Source organism: Musca domestica, unplaced genomic scaffold (genome assembly GCF_030504385.1).
Source record: "Musca domestica strain aabys unplaced genomic scaffold, Musca_domestica.polishedcontigs.V.1.1 8, whole genome shotgun sequence".
In the NCBI taxonomy this organism is placed as follows: Eukaryota; Metazoa; Arthropoda; class Insecta; order Diptera; family Muscidae; genus Musca; species Musca domestica.
In genome coordinates, this window is record NW_026712409.1 from 1,066,508 (window position 1) to 1,081,329 (window position 14,822).

Genomic DNA, 14,822 nt, shown 5'->3' on the forward strand with positions numbered 1-14,822 from the left:
TACGAGGAATTAATAAGGGTGCAAGTACATAAAAGACTTGAAGTCAAGGCTAGGCATATTAATGTCAAGTTATAATGGATAACGACGGCAGGATTTTAGTGCGGCTCTGTACTCCCTTTATGAAATGTTACAAAATATGCCTAGCCATGACTTCAAACTTCTTAAGCCTTAAGCCTGATTGAGTCTCTTATTATTTTTTCGTATTTCGGCATCAATACTTCATATTGACTTACTCTAATAACCACGAGAAAAATAAAAAAATTCTGATTTTGCTTCATGCGTCGTAGGTTGACCCATACATACGAATTTTCACTAACACCACATAATTGCATGCCATGGATTTTGACCATGAACGGCGCACTTTAAGTGCCCTGTAGGCGGTCCGACAGATTTCGTTAATTTTACCGAAATTTGACGGTAAAATTACTGCTTTTAAAAATTTCAAGAACACCTTGTTATTGCGCCATGGCATGAACGCTTTATAGCGTATTATGAAGAACATACATTGTAAAGAGAGAAGGCTTGCTCGCGGCCTATACAGTTTCTAGCAGAGCTTTATATCGAATGTTGAAGTTATTGCACAAAATTGAGTCCAATAGAAGGACAATATTGTTCTATCCCAAAATTGTACAGTTTGTAGCCCATTAATATCGAATAGTTTGTAGCCCATTAATATTTCTTTTCAGTTGAATTTGAAAAAAATCATTTTTTTGTCTTTTTTATACAAAACAATACACACACATATATAAACTGTGTATATTTTTTGACAGATTAAGGGCACCAAATGAAAGAAATTGTATTCAGGAAGTAGCTTTGTTCTACCTTCTGTAAGTGTGTCATGGTATCACAGATAAGAAAACAACTCTAGTTTAGTAAAAACTCTCAATTTTTCCAGAGGTAGGTATTTAACTCAAGGGATAGGATATTTGACTAAAAGTCCTATCCAATATATGGTCACATTAAGGGGTTATTGAAAACTACCCGAGAGTTATCTCTAAATTTTTGGAGCCAAATTTTTACAAAACCCCTCATTTTTTTATAGTTGACACTCTAACCTTTCCAAAAAGCAACAATATGTGCTATTACCTTTCCTGGATCCGGGGATATGGGTCATTAAACCCGGCCAACCAGATTTTGTTCAGTACGCTTTAAATCATGCAGTGTTGCATACCTCTGTTAGAAAAAGACAAATACAGTTGTAAATAAGATTAACCATTCTCTGTACATTTCAATATGTTATCGAAAAAATGCAAGTCTCAATAAATTGATTACTTACTAACTTACTAAGACAATGGCAATATTTATTCCATTTTTTCATAAATGGAATATTTTAAAATAACTATATAATTACAATATTCACAAAAAATGGCTTATATCAATGTTGCCGAATGGTCTCCGGATCAAGTGACCGACTGGATAAAAGGTTTGCAGAGAACAATTAGTGGTTTTGTTGTGCGAATCATTTTATGTGGCGGTACTCTTGTTTGTTGTAGGTCTGGATGACTCGATGTACAATTATGTGTACTCCTTTATTAATAATGGAGTAGGTGGACATCAGTTACTGAATATTAGACCATACGAGCTGGAACAGTTAGGTATGCATTCCATCGGTCATCAGGAAATTGTCTTGGAAGCGGTGGAAAATTTAAGGAACTTTGTAAGTTGAAAATCAGTGTTGTGGTTTTAGAGAGGGTGGGGCTAGTGAATATAAACTAATATTGCCCATTTTATTTGTTAGCACTTCAACCTGGATAAGGAGAATCTACAATTTATGGCTTTGCATGTAGCGACTGCTGCCAGATGCTTGCACCGCCAATTAGCTCTGAAAACAGGAGAGACAATGATTGAGACGCAGGTTCTCAACGATATAACACGAACTATTGCCACAATAAAGCCATTGATATGTTGGCTTGACAGATCCCCTTTCCAAGGACAGTTTCAATTTACAGAAATTTGTCGGAAAATGCTAAGGCTTGGATTGGAAATGGCAACGATAGCACAAAGGGAACGATTTGTGGAGCGTCCGGTAGAACAAATTCGAACGACGGCGGAGACTTTGGAGCGTTTGGCTAACTATATAATTCAGGACATCACTGATCCTATGCTCTTACAACCTGCTTCTCTTAATTTAGTTACTCTAAAGAAGAGAGAATCGGAACTTGGTTTTAATATTGAAACCAGCTACCACGGAGTTCACCGGGTGACCGATATCAAACACAACTCGCCAGCCCACAATTCCGGTAAAATAGAAGACGGGGACGAAATAGTTCAGATAAACTATCAGACCGTAGTCGGATGGCAATATAAGACAGTTCTTTTGCAATTAAGAGAATCATTACCAGATGTATTACTAACTCTAAAAAAACGGCCAAAGCATACCAAAATATATGGTCAAATTTATATGCAACCGTACCGCCTTCCAAGTAAGAAACGCAACATTGGGACGCGTTGGGGAGAAAACGTCCCGAGTCCCCGCACTGGATTCCTTGCAGTCCCTGAAAATACATTTAAAATGCCAGCACTGACGCTGAACGTCGAAAATGAAAAAACCGATGAGGCTGATACCGACTCCATATGTAGTGACATTCTTACGCCAACAGACGCCAAAGTTTTGGAGAAGGAAAGTCGTTTGTATTATCCAAAGCCTCGGGCCATGCTGCAAAGACGAAACACCATCTGCGGAGATGAGATTTTGAGACATAAAAGTTTAGGTGTTGTGCCACATTGGATCGAAAGTAAGTCTGGTATAGGGGTGGATCCATCATCACCCAGCCTAAGAGACAAATCTGTTTCATTTGGATTTGGTCTCGAAATAAATCCAAGACCTACGACCTGTATAGGAATAGGAGGAGGACCGAACTCCAAGTACGTTGGAGAGTTTAGCGACAAGAAATTGCGTCAAATTGTAGAACAATCCAGTGAGAAGTCTCTTTCATCTAAACCTGGTGTATGCAAGGTCGTGCGCTTCGATGCGACCATGAAAGTGGAGGATTACCCGCTCGACGAGAAGTACACATGCAATGTTCAAAATACTATATTGGAGACATTTGAACCAATCCCATTTGCGGATGAAGAAGAGGACGTCATAGAGCCGTTGCCTTTTGTTGAAGGAAAGTCGGATGAGGCAGTAGAAGTCAATGGAAAAGAAAAAATGTGTAATAATAACGCTTTGGTTGAGACTATAAATATACCGGTTGTGGTAAGACGTGGTAGACTTGACAAAAGCCATAGTACCCCGGCGTATGACAACTCGGGGGAGGAATCTGACACGCCGCCGGCAATTGAACCACGAAAGGAATTTATTTTAGTAACACCGCCGGTACCGCCTCCACGACCTAAAAGGCAGCATGAAATGAATCCACGTTCAGTTCCAATCCCTCCTCCGAAACCTCCTGGCTTAATGCAAGCTATAAATTCGTCTCCGATACCTCAGAAAATACAATCTATTCCTCACGAATCGCCACAGCCAAAACAGCCCACAAATAATTTAAATGTTGTCCAGCAAAGTCTTGATGGCGTTAGTTCTCTGCATAATAGTACACTTTCGCTTGTGGCCGATGTTTCTACCACAGAAGGAAGCGAAATCCACACTCCAACGAAAGCCAGAACATTGACTCTGAAAAAGAAGCACAGTCTGATAAATAAGAGACGAAATGTTAACCTCAAAATTTTAGGTACTGGCGATATTCAGGGCTATCTGTTTCGACGGACAAAAGACAAGCGAGGTGTTACATTCTGGGCTCGCTTGTACTTCGTAATGTTGGACACAATCTTATACGGATTCCGTTCAAAGGAAGCATCGAAAGCTAACTGTGTAATTTTTCTACCCGGTTTTACAGTGTCATTGGCGAAGGTGAGTAGTCCTTTTAAGTGTGTACTTAAAATTGTGAACAATCGTTAAATTTCAATACGTTCTTTCAGGAGGTCCACTCGAAACCATTTGCATTTAAAGTCTACCATTCTGCAAAGACTTTTTATTTTGCAGCGGAGTCCCAAGACGCGCTAAATCAATGGGTAGAATTTATACGACAATCTACATTGGCCCAAAATAACAACACGATAAACGGACCAGAAGCAGAAGTTAACGCACGTACTTTGTTTTCTGAAAATGATAGTTCCAGTGAAGAAAACGAATCCGTTGTGATAAAAAATCTCTGCACGCCTTCGCCGCAAGCAAATAGAGACTCTTTGCCTTCGGCCTCGGCTTCGGTGTCAACAAAAACTCCAACTACGACGCCAATATCAACCAAGAGTGATCGATACCTGGGTTCCTTAAGGAAACTTACAAAAGGCTCTTTGCAGTTTAAAAGTTCGTCGACAAATGAAAAAAAGATGTCAAATGATATTCCTGTGCCTACAGAGCAATTTCGGTCATACCGTAAAGTGCCGGGGGGAAGTTATGGTATTCAGATCGGAGCCAATACACCGGGATATCATGACTCTTCTCTACACCCATTTAATGTGTCGAATGAACATCACCAGACCTCGCAACAGCACCAGCAAGTGGCACAGCAACGGCAATCAACTCAACAACATCATAACTTAGCTGTGACTGCCCCAAACGAGAAACCAGCCAATTCACTTTCGAGAAAAAGTTCTGGTGGATGGGATACAACAGTGGCGACATTAGAACCTCCCTCATCGCCAGCGCCCGTACCATATGCCCAAAAAGATATAACATCTATAACCGAGAATGAAGAATCAACTGACTTCAATATTCCTCAAACGAGATTAAATGACGAGGAAACTACTCAGCAGCCCCCTGGTGTAATAAGCCCCAGCAAGAGCATTAAGAAAATACCTTACAATTTCATTCACGCTTCAAATCCCAATTTAGTTGAGTTTGACTTCCAAACTTCGCGAACGTTGGATTACAATTTGCCGAAAATTAATTCAGCCGATGCTTGGGATGCCCTTCCAACCAACATACAGGGATTTGTCACTCTCAAGGATTTAATGCTACAAAAGCAGGAAGAAGAGGCACAAGAAATGTACAATAATCGAGTTTTACTAGGCGTTGAAAAGAAGGAAGATCACAAGCGCAGCACTGCACAGAAGCAACCTAACCAGTCGAGTGGGGTAAATGATGAGAGCGGTGGGAGCCATCATTGTGAAGATGTAAAGGTCTCAAAAACTCAAAGCCGTAGTCTTCCTAAACCGCCCGATTATGAAATTAGTTTCAAGCCAGACGATGAGGATATTCAGCTTACGCGTACAAAGGAAGGACTCAAATTGCGTGACTTTGGCTATGAACTTATATCAGGAGACGAACCATTAGGAGCCTCATCTAATACTTCTCGACAGTATCTTCAAACAAACCGACAACCCCCGCATCACTCGGATATTCACGATTCATTATGCAGTAACAGCAATTGGACATCTGCAATGAAATCCAAGTCATTTCTATTGTCTTCGAGCAAGCTCAAAAAGAACTCTACAAGTAGTAGTTGTTCATCAGCTGATTTTAATCTTGGCTCTGGCGGAGAACGAAGACTAGGTAGTTTTAAGAAAAAAGGAAAGCTGGAAAGCTTCAAGACTTCCAGTGAAAAAATCTTTCAATTCGGCAAACATAGTTCCTGCAGCAGCGGCGCAGGAACAACAATGACCTTGCCGCTGAACAAAAAGTCAAGCAATTTGACGAGTGAGGCATGCGGAAATGGAAATACTGGTATTAAAAAAAGTCAAACATACAACAACGAGCTGAAGGAAAAGGCGGGTAAATACGATGCGCAACGTAAGAATTCGGCCCCAATGCCAATATTTGCTAAGCTGAGTTTTTCGAGTTCTTCGTCTACACCGAACTCGAACAGTAAAAGTGAAAGTAAGAAGGTCAACAAGAACTGCAACTCACCCCATTTCCATAGAGCTCTTTTCGGTCATCAAAACAATGCAAATAGTCCACAACAAAACTCAAGTGGAAACAGTGCATACTCTGGTCGAGAATACGACCAAGAAATCTTTTCTCAAGTTGTGTTTCCGAAAAAGAACACCAACCGCAAGCAATCGATTATAACTTCAATCGCTAATAATGATATTATAACTGCACCCGACACAACTGCGCCACCACCCCCAACAAAAACATATAATACAAATGAGAATTCACAAACAACTCCCAACGTGCCCACCACCGAATACCCCAATATGGAATGCCCCCCAGTCTTCGAACCAGATATTTACTCGCTAGATCCAAACGCAAGCCTCCTACTGAGGCGAAATAACAACAACAACCCCAATAGTCGAGAAAACGAAAACAAGTGATTCAATCACATTCTCCATAAACCTTATTTAGCTTCGACGCATCATAAAGCGACAGAATGATTGTTAAATTTATTATAATTTGATCACCGCCTAACATTAATATCATCCTGTAATTTAGTCTTCCCTTTAGTTACAGCTGTATTCAGTATAGCACATTTATTTTTTTTTTTCTATTCTAAAATTGGCCAAACATCTTATTTCAAAAATACTGGTCACCATGTACATATTATACATACATAAATATACATATAGTTTCAAAAATATTTACAAACAATAAATAATTAAAAAGAAAACTTCTTCCAGTAGTGTTTGTTTTGCCAAATATGCGTAAACGAACTTTAATCAGTAACTTCGTAGTTTTGAAGGACATCACCTCATGCGTGACCTTGTAAAAAAGGAGACAAATTTGTGTACGATAAATTTGAAAATGTGCAGCTTTATAATTTAATGCGTGATTGTATTTCATCAATCAGAACCATGGAAGATAACGTTATAATGTTAATGTGTGCATTCTTGGGATATTTCTAATAGATTTGGTTCAAATATATAGAAAAAGCCAACCGCATAAGGAGAATACACCATTAAAAGATAATTACCATGATTCACATTTCAATTTATAAGCATTAATATCTCGTTTAAGTCTATCACATTTGGTACTTATCTTCCTAAGGCTCTAAAAATAAAACTAATGCTTCCTCCTATTTATTTATTGACTTAATTTTAGTGACCAAAATAAGTACATAATTCGTGTGGCATTCCCTGATTAGGAAACCCATTATTTGGTAATGGGTGTATTTGCTAGGTACGACCATCAATAAATTAGAATTGACATCACCTGAAAACCACAGAAATGATGTTATGTGAATCGATGGATATAAGACAAAATACGTCAAACTAGTCGTAAAAATGCCAAGTACTATTTTATAAAAACAAATATATAAACACATATTTTCTATATTTTTATCAACTTTTTATTGATAGGTTTTTAGATAAGCTTCATGTAACTTATCCACAAATTCATCGTCGTTTTGTATCAGATAATTGAAAGCTTGTATGAATTGATGTTTGTTGAGCGGCTCCTTGTGTTCGTGTTCCGCAAAATTGGTTTGAGAAGACGTTGTTGACGATGGTTTGTCAAACATTGTTGGAGGCATGAGAGCCGGTTTGGCTACCTCTGATGCCTGCGACAAACTTTTTTGAAAATTCAAATTTGAAAAGATTTTGCTAAGCGAAATCTGTTCACCAATATTAGATGTAGAAGACGTTGTCGCCGCTGTAAGAGCTTGTGTAAAACCGCAATCAGGTCCCCTATTTAACCCGACCGTATTGTCTAATTTCGAAGTGCTACCCGGCCGAGGTATGGATTGGTTATGTAAGGAATTGACTGAGTTTTCCAACAGAGAGCACGATAGACGTTTTGTGGCATTGGCATCATCAAAAATTGGTTGCTGTTGTTGTGTTGGCTGTATATCGCGTTGTTGTTTTTCCAATTGCTCCACCAACAATGTATTGGGTAGAATTCTCGGCGTGTATGCAATATCAGAAGTGGGCTTAGCGGCCTCAAAGAATTTCAACACATTACCCGAAGCTTTGAGTGGGGCTTGTTGCTTTTGATTCTGATTATTGAACTCCTGTTGTGCATTCGACAACATCTTAAATATGTTTACATTGTTGTTGTTACTATGGTTTGGCTTTGAATCATTAACAATGGCGCCGTTCTCAGTTGTGTTGGCCACTGTGTGTACCAGGTCAGTAACCAATTTGCTTATGCGATCGCATTCTAAGCTGTTATAAAACCAGAAGCCTCGGATACGGGATCTTTCGTTGCGATATAGCAGGAAAGGAGCCTGTGCCTGCAGCTCTAGGTGCGGTGTTATGGGTTCCACAAACGATGTTGTATTTAAGCGGTTATTAATGAAAATACTGTGAAACGGTTGCGCATTGCGGCTATATATGAAGAACGCTCCTTCGACGTCTGTTTTCTCCCATTCATTCTGCTCTGAGTCGAATATATAAAATGCCACGTGAGAAGACGTGTCTACAATGTCCTTTGCATAAGGATCGACCTTCTTGATAGCAGCCAGATTCATACGAGTTTTACTTTTATCTGCCATCATGTTTACTGCTACTCTCAAAGCGCTGCGATATTGCTCACGTGTAGCGATGTTGTCCCTGAAAGGATCTAAAAATGTTAATCAAGAAATATGTGCGAATAACTTTGCAATATTTGTTAAGCTATGCGTTCACCAGCACCCTACACAAAATAAGGTATGCGATGAACTTTAAATCGATTCCAATAGCCATAAAGAAAAAAAAAAAACTTCAAAACACCGGGAGAGAAATAGAAAAATTCCACTGGAATTTGTGACTGGACACATATTACACATAACGTCGCATTTTGTACAGATTTCCTGGGTAAGCACGAAGAGAGTCCATGTCTATGGTCTGGCTGAATTAATAAATTAATATTTAGTACAGAGTTCGGAAATTTAATCTGTTTGCGATCCTTCACACAAACAAATACATTGATTCTCCCATGAATGTTACATGTTTTTCAAATGGCCTAGGCACGTTTCAAAATCTGGCACGAAGCACAACTTGTAAAGGTCGTATGGCTCCGTATTGTTGCTGATGCTGAATTGGTCAGGAAAGGAAATACAACATTCATTTAATTTATGGGAAGTCAAAAATTTGGGCATGGACACGGCGAGAATTTCTAAACTCCAAACATACACACACATTGTTTCCGAAATGAAAATTGTGCCAACTCTATTGCACCCACACACTACCAAACTGCATACTCACTTTTATGAATCGTCGCAATGAATTCTAGCAGCAAAACAAATGGATATTTATTTGGAATTATGTCTGAAATCTTCCACAGGCCTAATAGAGTAGTGTCGTTCTAAAACTAGCTAGTTCAAATGAACTATTGTCCATGTAATGAACTATCGGAACTATATCCAGCTCTTTCGTTGTTCAACTAGTTTCTATGGTTCACAATGGTTCCTTCAGTTCGTTTACCGGTCTTACACCGTTCATTTGCTGTTAACTGAAAATCTCCAATGCAAGATGGCATGGTAGAAGAATACAGGTAGTCGCATCGGCACAGCTTCAGAGACAATGAACTGTCAAACCAATTTTGAATGAAAAATGCTTCAAATTCGTAAAAAAATGTTGAAGAACAACTTCCGATTGGCGTCGCATAAGAAAACGTATAAACAAAAATGTACTTATTTTTGACAAAAAAATATAAAGCTTTTGACATATCAATGTTCCCAAACGTTGATACATCTACGTTTATTCCTTTACCATTGCAAGATGGGGTATATTTAACTTTCGGTTTTAACACCTCAGACCCCATTAGGTATTTTTTGTATACCCTCCATATACATAGTTGCACTCATGGGACAATAAGAAAGGTTCCTCAATTTCAAAGAAATTAGAAAAATACAACTCTGTACTGGAGTCTTATAGAGTCAAAGGCTTTTAAATTTGCAACAAAATTTTGGAGGGTGTATTATGTTTGTCATTCCAACTGTAACTGATCAGCATAAGATTCGATTTTGCCATGTCCGTCCTTCCATCTGTTGTAATCACGCTAGAGTTCAACGTCATGTGATAGAAACTCAATTTACACATAGGCACATAGATAGCGTGGAATTTTTTCTGCAGTCCGATCAAGTGCTAAGATAGGCTGTATCGGTCAACGTGTTTGTATAGTATACCTATATTTGGTATATTGATTTTAGCCACACTTTTTAATGTAATAGTCTAAAATTCGGTATTTAGAGTTTATATTGGGGTTACATCCTGTGGCAGAACGACATTACGAAAGCTTACATTTTCTTTCAAGATTTGACGTAAGCCTCAACAATCGGTACCGGTGGTGCGATTCTTTTTGAAATCTTACACTCACAAAAAGTTCCTGGAAGGTTCGGCTCCAATTAGTTATATGTTAAGGTCCATTTACACTAATACAAAACTATTTCGAAAAGTCGAATATATTAGAAGTTGTTTTTAAAGTCGATACTGAAATCTTTTATTTCAATTTGGGAGGAACTTTCTTTTCGAAGAATATGCCACATCATATTAAAGTTGTGGTATCGAAACAGCTTTGAAATAACCCGGAACCAAATTCTCTCGATATGTTCGATATGCAAGAATTTAGCTTCTCATTATGTATGAAAACGATGGCTAATGAGTTAGATAGCAAATTATCAATTTGTTTATTAAGTTTGAAGATTTCATAAGAGTTCAATTAAAACATATTATTTTATAAAGTCCAATAGGAACGTTATAAATAGGATTTGGTTTTTTGTCTCCAGATTGATTGGCCGATGTAAACGATTACCACAAGGCATAACCCATATATCATTATATAGAATATTTGTTTTTGCCAACGCCATTTTACATAATCTCTCCAATTTGTAAATCTATTGCGATATTGATGGTCCAACTCGAACTGACTTCTATGAGGAAATAGGGATAAATAGAAATCCTCCAGCAGATGGCGAATCAATTCATTTTCTTCTTCGTACTTTGGATCTAGGTTATCGTTGATGCAATTAAACTTCCTGCAAAATACAACACAGAAAAATGGTATCTTTGAGTTCTATACCCTTCCAATCATACAGTAATAAGTAGCTCGAACAAACGTGTACCTTGGATTCCTTCTAATTCCATCTAAAGCATCGACAACCTCCGTTACGTTCGATGAGAGCATCATAAAATTATTAAACGTATTTCGCTTTGAGTTCACTTTATACTTATACTTGGGCCTCGTACCAAAATTTAGTTGTAACGCTTCAACCAACGGTAAACATTGCTTAACTAAGACCTTGGACACGGTAGGCTAAGAGGGAATTAGTATGAGTGAAAAGTTGTTAACCTAATTTTGCATTCCTAGCCATCTTACCAAATGAGAATCTTCGTATCGTTCGTATAAAACAGTAGTATGTCGCTTGTGGGCAAAGTCTTCGTATTTATATTCGGGAGATTGACTACAGTTTTGAATTACACCTTCAAAAAAACGAACTGCGGACCAATCTAAAGGCAACGGGAAGATTTTTGACAAAAACGTTCTTATTTCTCTATCGGACCATGTAAGCGAATGATCTGTGTCGAACTCATCGAATATATTGTCTATGGTTTCATTGTAGGTTTCTTCCATTAGGAATGAGTAATACAGAAAAGCAAATTGAAGGTCATTAGGAGCGCGAAATCTATGGGTTGCTGTTGTTAATATTTCTTGGGAAAACTTTTTTTGCATTGCTTCTATGATTGTCTTCTCCAGTAGGAAACCGACGTGACTGATTACGTGACGGGCCTTAAACCCATATCGGCGATTTAGAAGCATGTTTGTATATATTAGAGATTGGGAAAAGTGTTCACTTGTTTTTTGCAAGGATCTCACATTGTTAGCAAATTTCGGTATAAGTGGTACGTTCTTTGATTGCTGGTTGTGGAGCCGCTTGTTGTAATTATCGACAAGTGTTTTCATGTCAAGCTTTCGTGTTAAATTATAGCTATGCAGGATATCCCAAAAACGTTTTATTCCAATATTTTTAGTTGTTGTCCTGACATTTCTGAACAGGATTGTGCCTTCAGATTTTTTTCCTCTACGTTCGATGGTATGCAGTAAGCCTCTGCGTTGCACATAATCATCACCATCGGTACAATCACCTCCATCATATTGGCATTCCGAAATGTTACAGTTTTGGTCACATGTCTTATCTCCAATATACGTCCACGGACAGTTTTGAGAACACTCTGGGACAAGCCATGCTTGGAATATGCGCGTCCCTTCCGAATCGGTGTAGAGATCTTCCGGATATAGATGAGAGCCCAGGAAGATATCATCATTTAAGTATAGAAATCGATTCGATAAATTTGGTATACGATGTATAAATGTTTCTATAGCTGCACTGGAGAAAACTGGCAGCCATTGAATGTTTGGTGTCAAAAACTCATGTGTTACAATGGTTATCCGTTCATTTGTCAAATCTAGCCAATGTGGAATTTGCATTCGACAACATCTTAAATATGTTTACATTGTTGTTGTTACTATGGTTTGGCTTTGAATCATTAACAATGGCGCCGTTCTCAGTTGTGTTGGCCACTGTGTGTACCAGGTCAGTAACCAATTTGCTTATGCGATCGCATTCTAAGCTGTTATAAAACCAGAAGCCTCGGATACGGGATCTTTCGTTGCGATATAGCAGGAAAGGAGCCTGTGCCTGCAGCTCTAGGTGCGGTGTTATGGGTTCCACAAACGATGTTGTATTTAAGCGGTTATTAATGAAAATACTGTGAAACGGTTGCGCATTGCGGCTATATATGAAGAACGCTCCTTCGACGTCTGTTTTCTCCCATTCATTCTGCTCTGAGTCGAATATATAAAATGCCACGTGAGAAGACGTGTCTACAATGTCCTTTGCATAAGGATCGACCTTCTTGATAGCAGCCAGATTCATACGAGTTTTACTTTTATCTGCCATCATGTTTACTGCTACTCTCAAAGCGCTGCGATATTGCTCACGTGTAGCGATGTTGTCCCTGAAAGGATCTAAAAATGTTAATCAAGAAATATGTGCGAATAACTTTGCAATATTTGTTAAGCTATGCGTTCACCAGCACCCTACACAAAATAAGGTATGCGATGAACTTTAAATCGATTCCAATAGCCATAAAGAAAAAAAAAAAAAACTTCAAAACACCGGGAGAGAAATAGAAAAATTCCACTGGAATTTGTGACTGGACACATATTACACATAACGTCGCATTTTGTACAGATTTCCTGGGTAAGCACGAAGAGAGTCCATGTCTATGGTCTGGCTGAATTAATAAATTAATATTTAGTACAGAGTTCGGAAATTTAATCTGTTTGCGATCCTTCACACAAACAAATACATTGATTCTCCCATGAATGTTACATGTTTTTCAAATGGCCTAGGCACGTTTCAAAATCTGGCACGAAGCACAACTTGTAAAGGTCGTATGGCTCCGTATTGTTGCTGATGCTGAATTGGTCAGGAAAGGAAATACAACATTCATTTAATTTATGGGAAGTCAAAAATTTGGGCATGGACACGGCGAGAATTTCTAAACTCCAAACATACACACACATTGTTTCCGAAATGAAAATTGTGCCAACTCTATTGCACCCACACACTACCAAACTGCATACTCACTTTTATGAATCGTCGCAATGAATTCTAGCAGCAAAACAAATGGATATTTATTTGGAATTATGTCTGAAATCTTCCACAGGCCTAATAGAGTAGTGTCGTTCTAAAACTAGCTAGTTCAAATGAACTATTGTCCATGTAATGAACTATCGGAACTATATCCAGCTCTTTCGTTGTTCAACTAGTTTCTATGGTTCACAATGGTTCCTTCAGTTCGTTTACCGGTCTTACACCGTTCATTTGCTGTTAACTGAAAATCTCCAATGCAAGATGGCATGGTAGAAGAATACAGGTAGTCGCATCGGCACAGCTTCAGAGACAATGAACTGTCAAACCAATTTTGAATGAAAAATGCTTCAAATTCGTAAAAAAATGTTGAAGAACAACTTCCGATTGGCGTCGCATAAGAAAACGTATAAACAAAAATGTACTTATTTTTGACAAAAAAATATAAAGCTTTTGACATATCAATGTTCCCAAACGTTGATACATCTACGTTTATTCCTTTACCATTGCAAGATGGGGTATATTTAACTTTCGGTTTTAACACCTCAGACCCCATTAGGTATTTTTTGTATACCCTCCATATACATAGTTGCACTCATGGGACAATAAGAAAGGTTCCTCAATTTCAAAGAAATTAGAAAAATACAACTCTGTACTGGAGTCTTATAGAGTCAAAGGCTTTTAAATTTGCAACAAAATTTTGGAGGGTGTATTATGTTTGTCATTCCAACTGTAACTGATCAGCATAAGATTCGATTTTGCCATGTCCGTCCTTCCATCTGTTGTAATCACGCTAGAGTTCAACGTCATGTGATAGAAACTCAATTTACACATAGGCACATAGATAGCGTGGAATTTTTTCTGCAGTCCGATCAAGTGCTAAGATAGGCTGTATCGGTCAACGTGTTTGTATAGTATACCTATATTTGGTATATTGATTTTAGCCACACTTTTTAATGTAATAGTCTAAAATTCGGTATTTAGAGTTTATATTGGGGTTACATCCTGTGGCAGAACGACATTACGAAAGCTTACATTTTCTTTCAAGATTTGACGTAAGCCTCAACAATCGGTACCGGTGGTGCGATTCTTTTTGAAATCTTACACTCACAAAAAGTTCCTGGAAGGTTCGGCTCCAATTAGTTATATGTTAAGGTCCATTTACACTAATACAAAACTATTTCGAAAAGTCGAATATATTAGAAGTTGTTTTTAAAGTCGATACTGAAATCTTTTATTTCAATTTGGGAGGAACTTTCTTTTCGAAGAATATGCCACATCATATTAAAGTTGTGGTATCGAAACAGCTTTGAAATAACCCGGAACCAAATTCTCTCGATATGTTCGATATGCAAGAATTTAGCTTCT

The 14,822-nt window shown here is 38.2% G+C and overlaps 3 protein-coding genes across 5 annotated transcripts; 1 reads left to right on the plus strand and 2 right to left on the minus strand.

The window, feature by feature from the left end:
• Positions 1-1,264: 1,264 nt before the first annotated feature.
• Positions 1,265-6,551, plus strand: LOC101893964 (uncharacterized). Its single transcript, XM_005177925.4, has 4 exons — positions 1,265-1,423; positions 1,494-1,657; positions 1,739-3,853; positions 3,922-6,551. The coding sequence occupies exons 1-4, from the start codon at positions 1,366-1,368 to the stop codon at positions 6,256-6,258; spliced, it is 4,674 nt and encodes a 1,557-aa protein (XP_005177982.1). The 5' UTR covers positions 1,265-1,365; the 3' UTR covers positions 6,259-6,551.
• A 655-nt stretch (positions 6,552-7,206) lies between these two features.
• Positions 7,207-9,220, minus strand: LOC101894139 (mRNA-decapping enzyme 1B). Of its 2 annotated transcripts, none has more exons than XM_059131169.1 (2): positions 9,064-9,220; positions 7,207-8,430 (listed from the first exon to the last, which is right to left on the minus strand). In XM_059131169.1, exon 2 carries the CDS (start codon positions 8,373-8,375, stop codon positions 7,230-7,232), a length of 1,146 nt encoding a protein of 381 aa, XP_058987152.1. In that variant the 5' UTR covers positions 8,376-8,430; positions 9,064-9,220; the 3' UTR covers positions 7,207-7,229. The 2 variants fall into 2 exon arrangements, with proteins under 2 accessions (XP_058987152.1, XP_058987151.1); XM_059131168.1 differs by having other exon boundaries at positions 7,207-8,440; positions 9,064-9,188.
• Positions 9,221-10,463: 1,243 nt separating this feature from the next.
• Positions 10,464-13,613, minus strand: LOC101890124 (N-acetylglucosamine-1-phosphotransferase subunits alpha/beta-like). Of its 2 annotated transcripts, none has more exons than XM_059131008.1 (4): positions 13,452-13,613; positions 11,177-12,816; positions 10,923-11,113; positions 10,464-10,835 (listed from the first exon to the last, which is right to left on the minus strand). In XM_059131008.1, exons 2-4 carry the CDS (start codon positions 12,284-12,286, stop codon positions 10,556-10,558), a joined length of 1,581 nt encoding a protein of 526 aa, XP_058986991.1. In that variant the 5' UTR covers positions 12,287-12,816; positions 13,452-13,613; the 3' UTR covers positions 10,464-10,555. The 2 variants fall into 2 exon arrangements, with proteins under 2 accessions (XP_058986991.1, XP_058986990.1); XM_059131007.1 differs by having other exon boundaries at positions 11,177-12,826; positions 13,452-13,580.
• Positions 13,614-14,822: the final 1,209 nt, after the last annotated feature.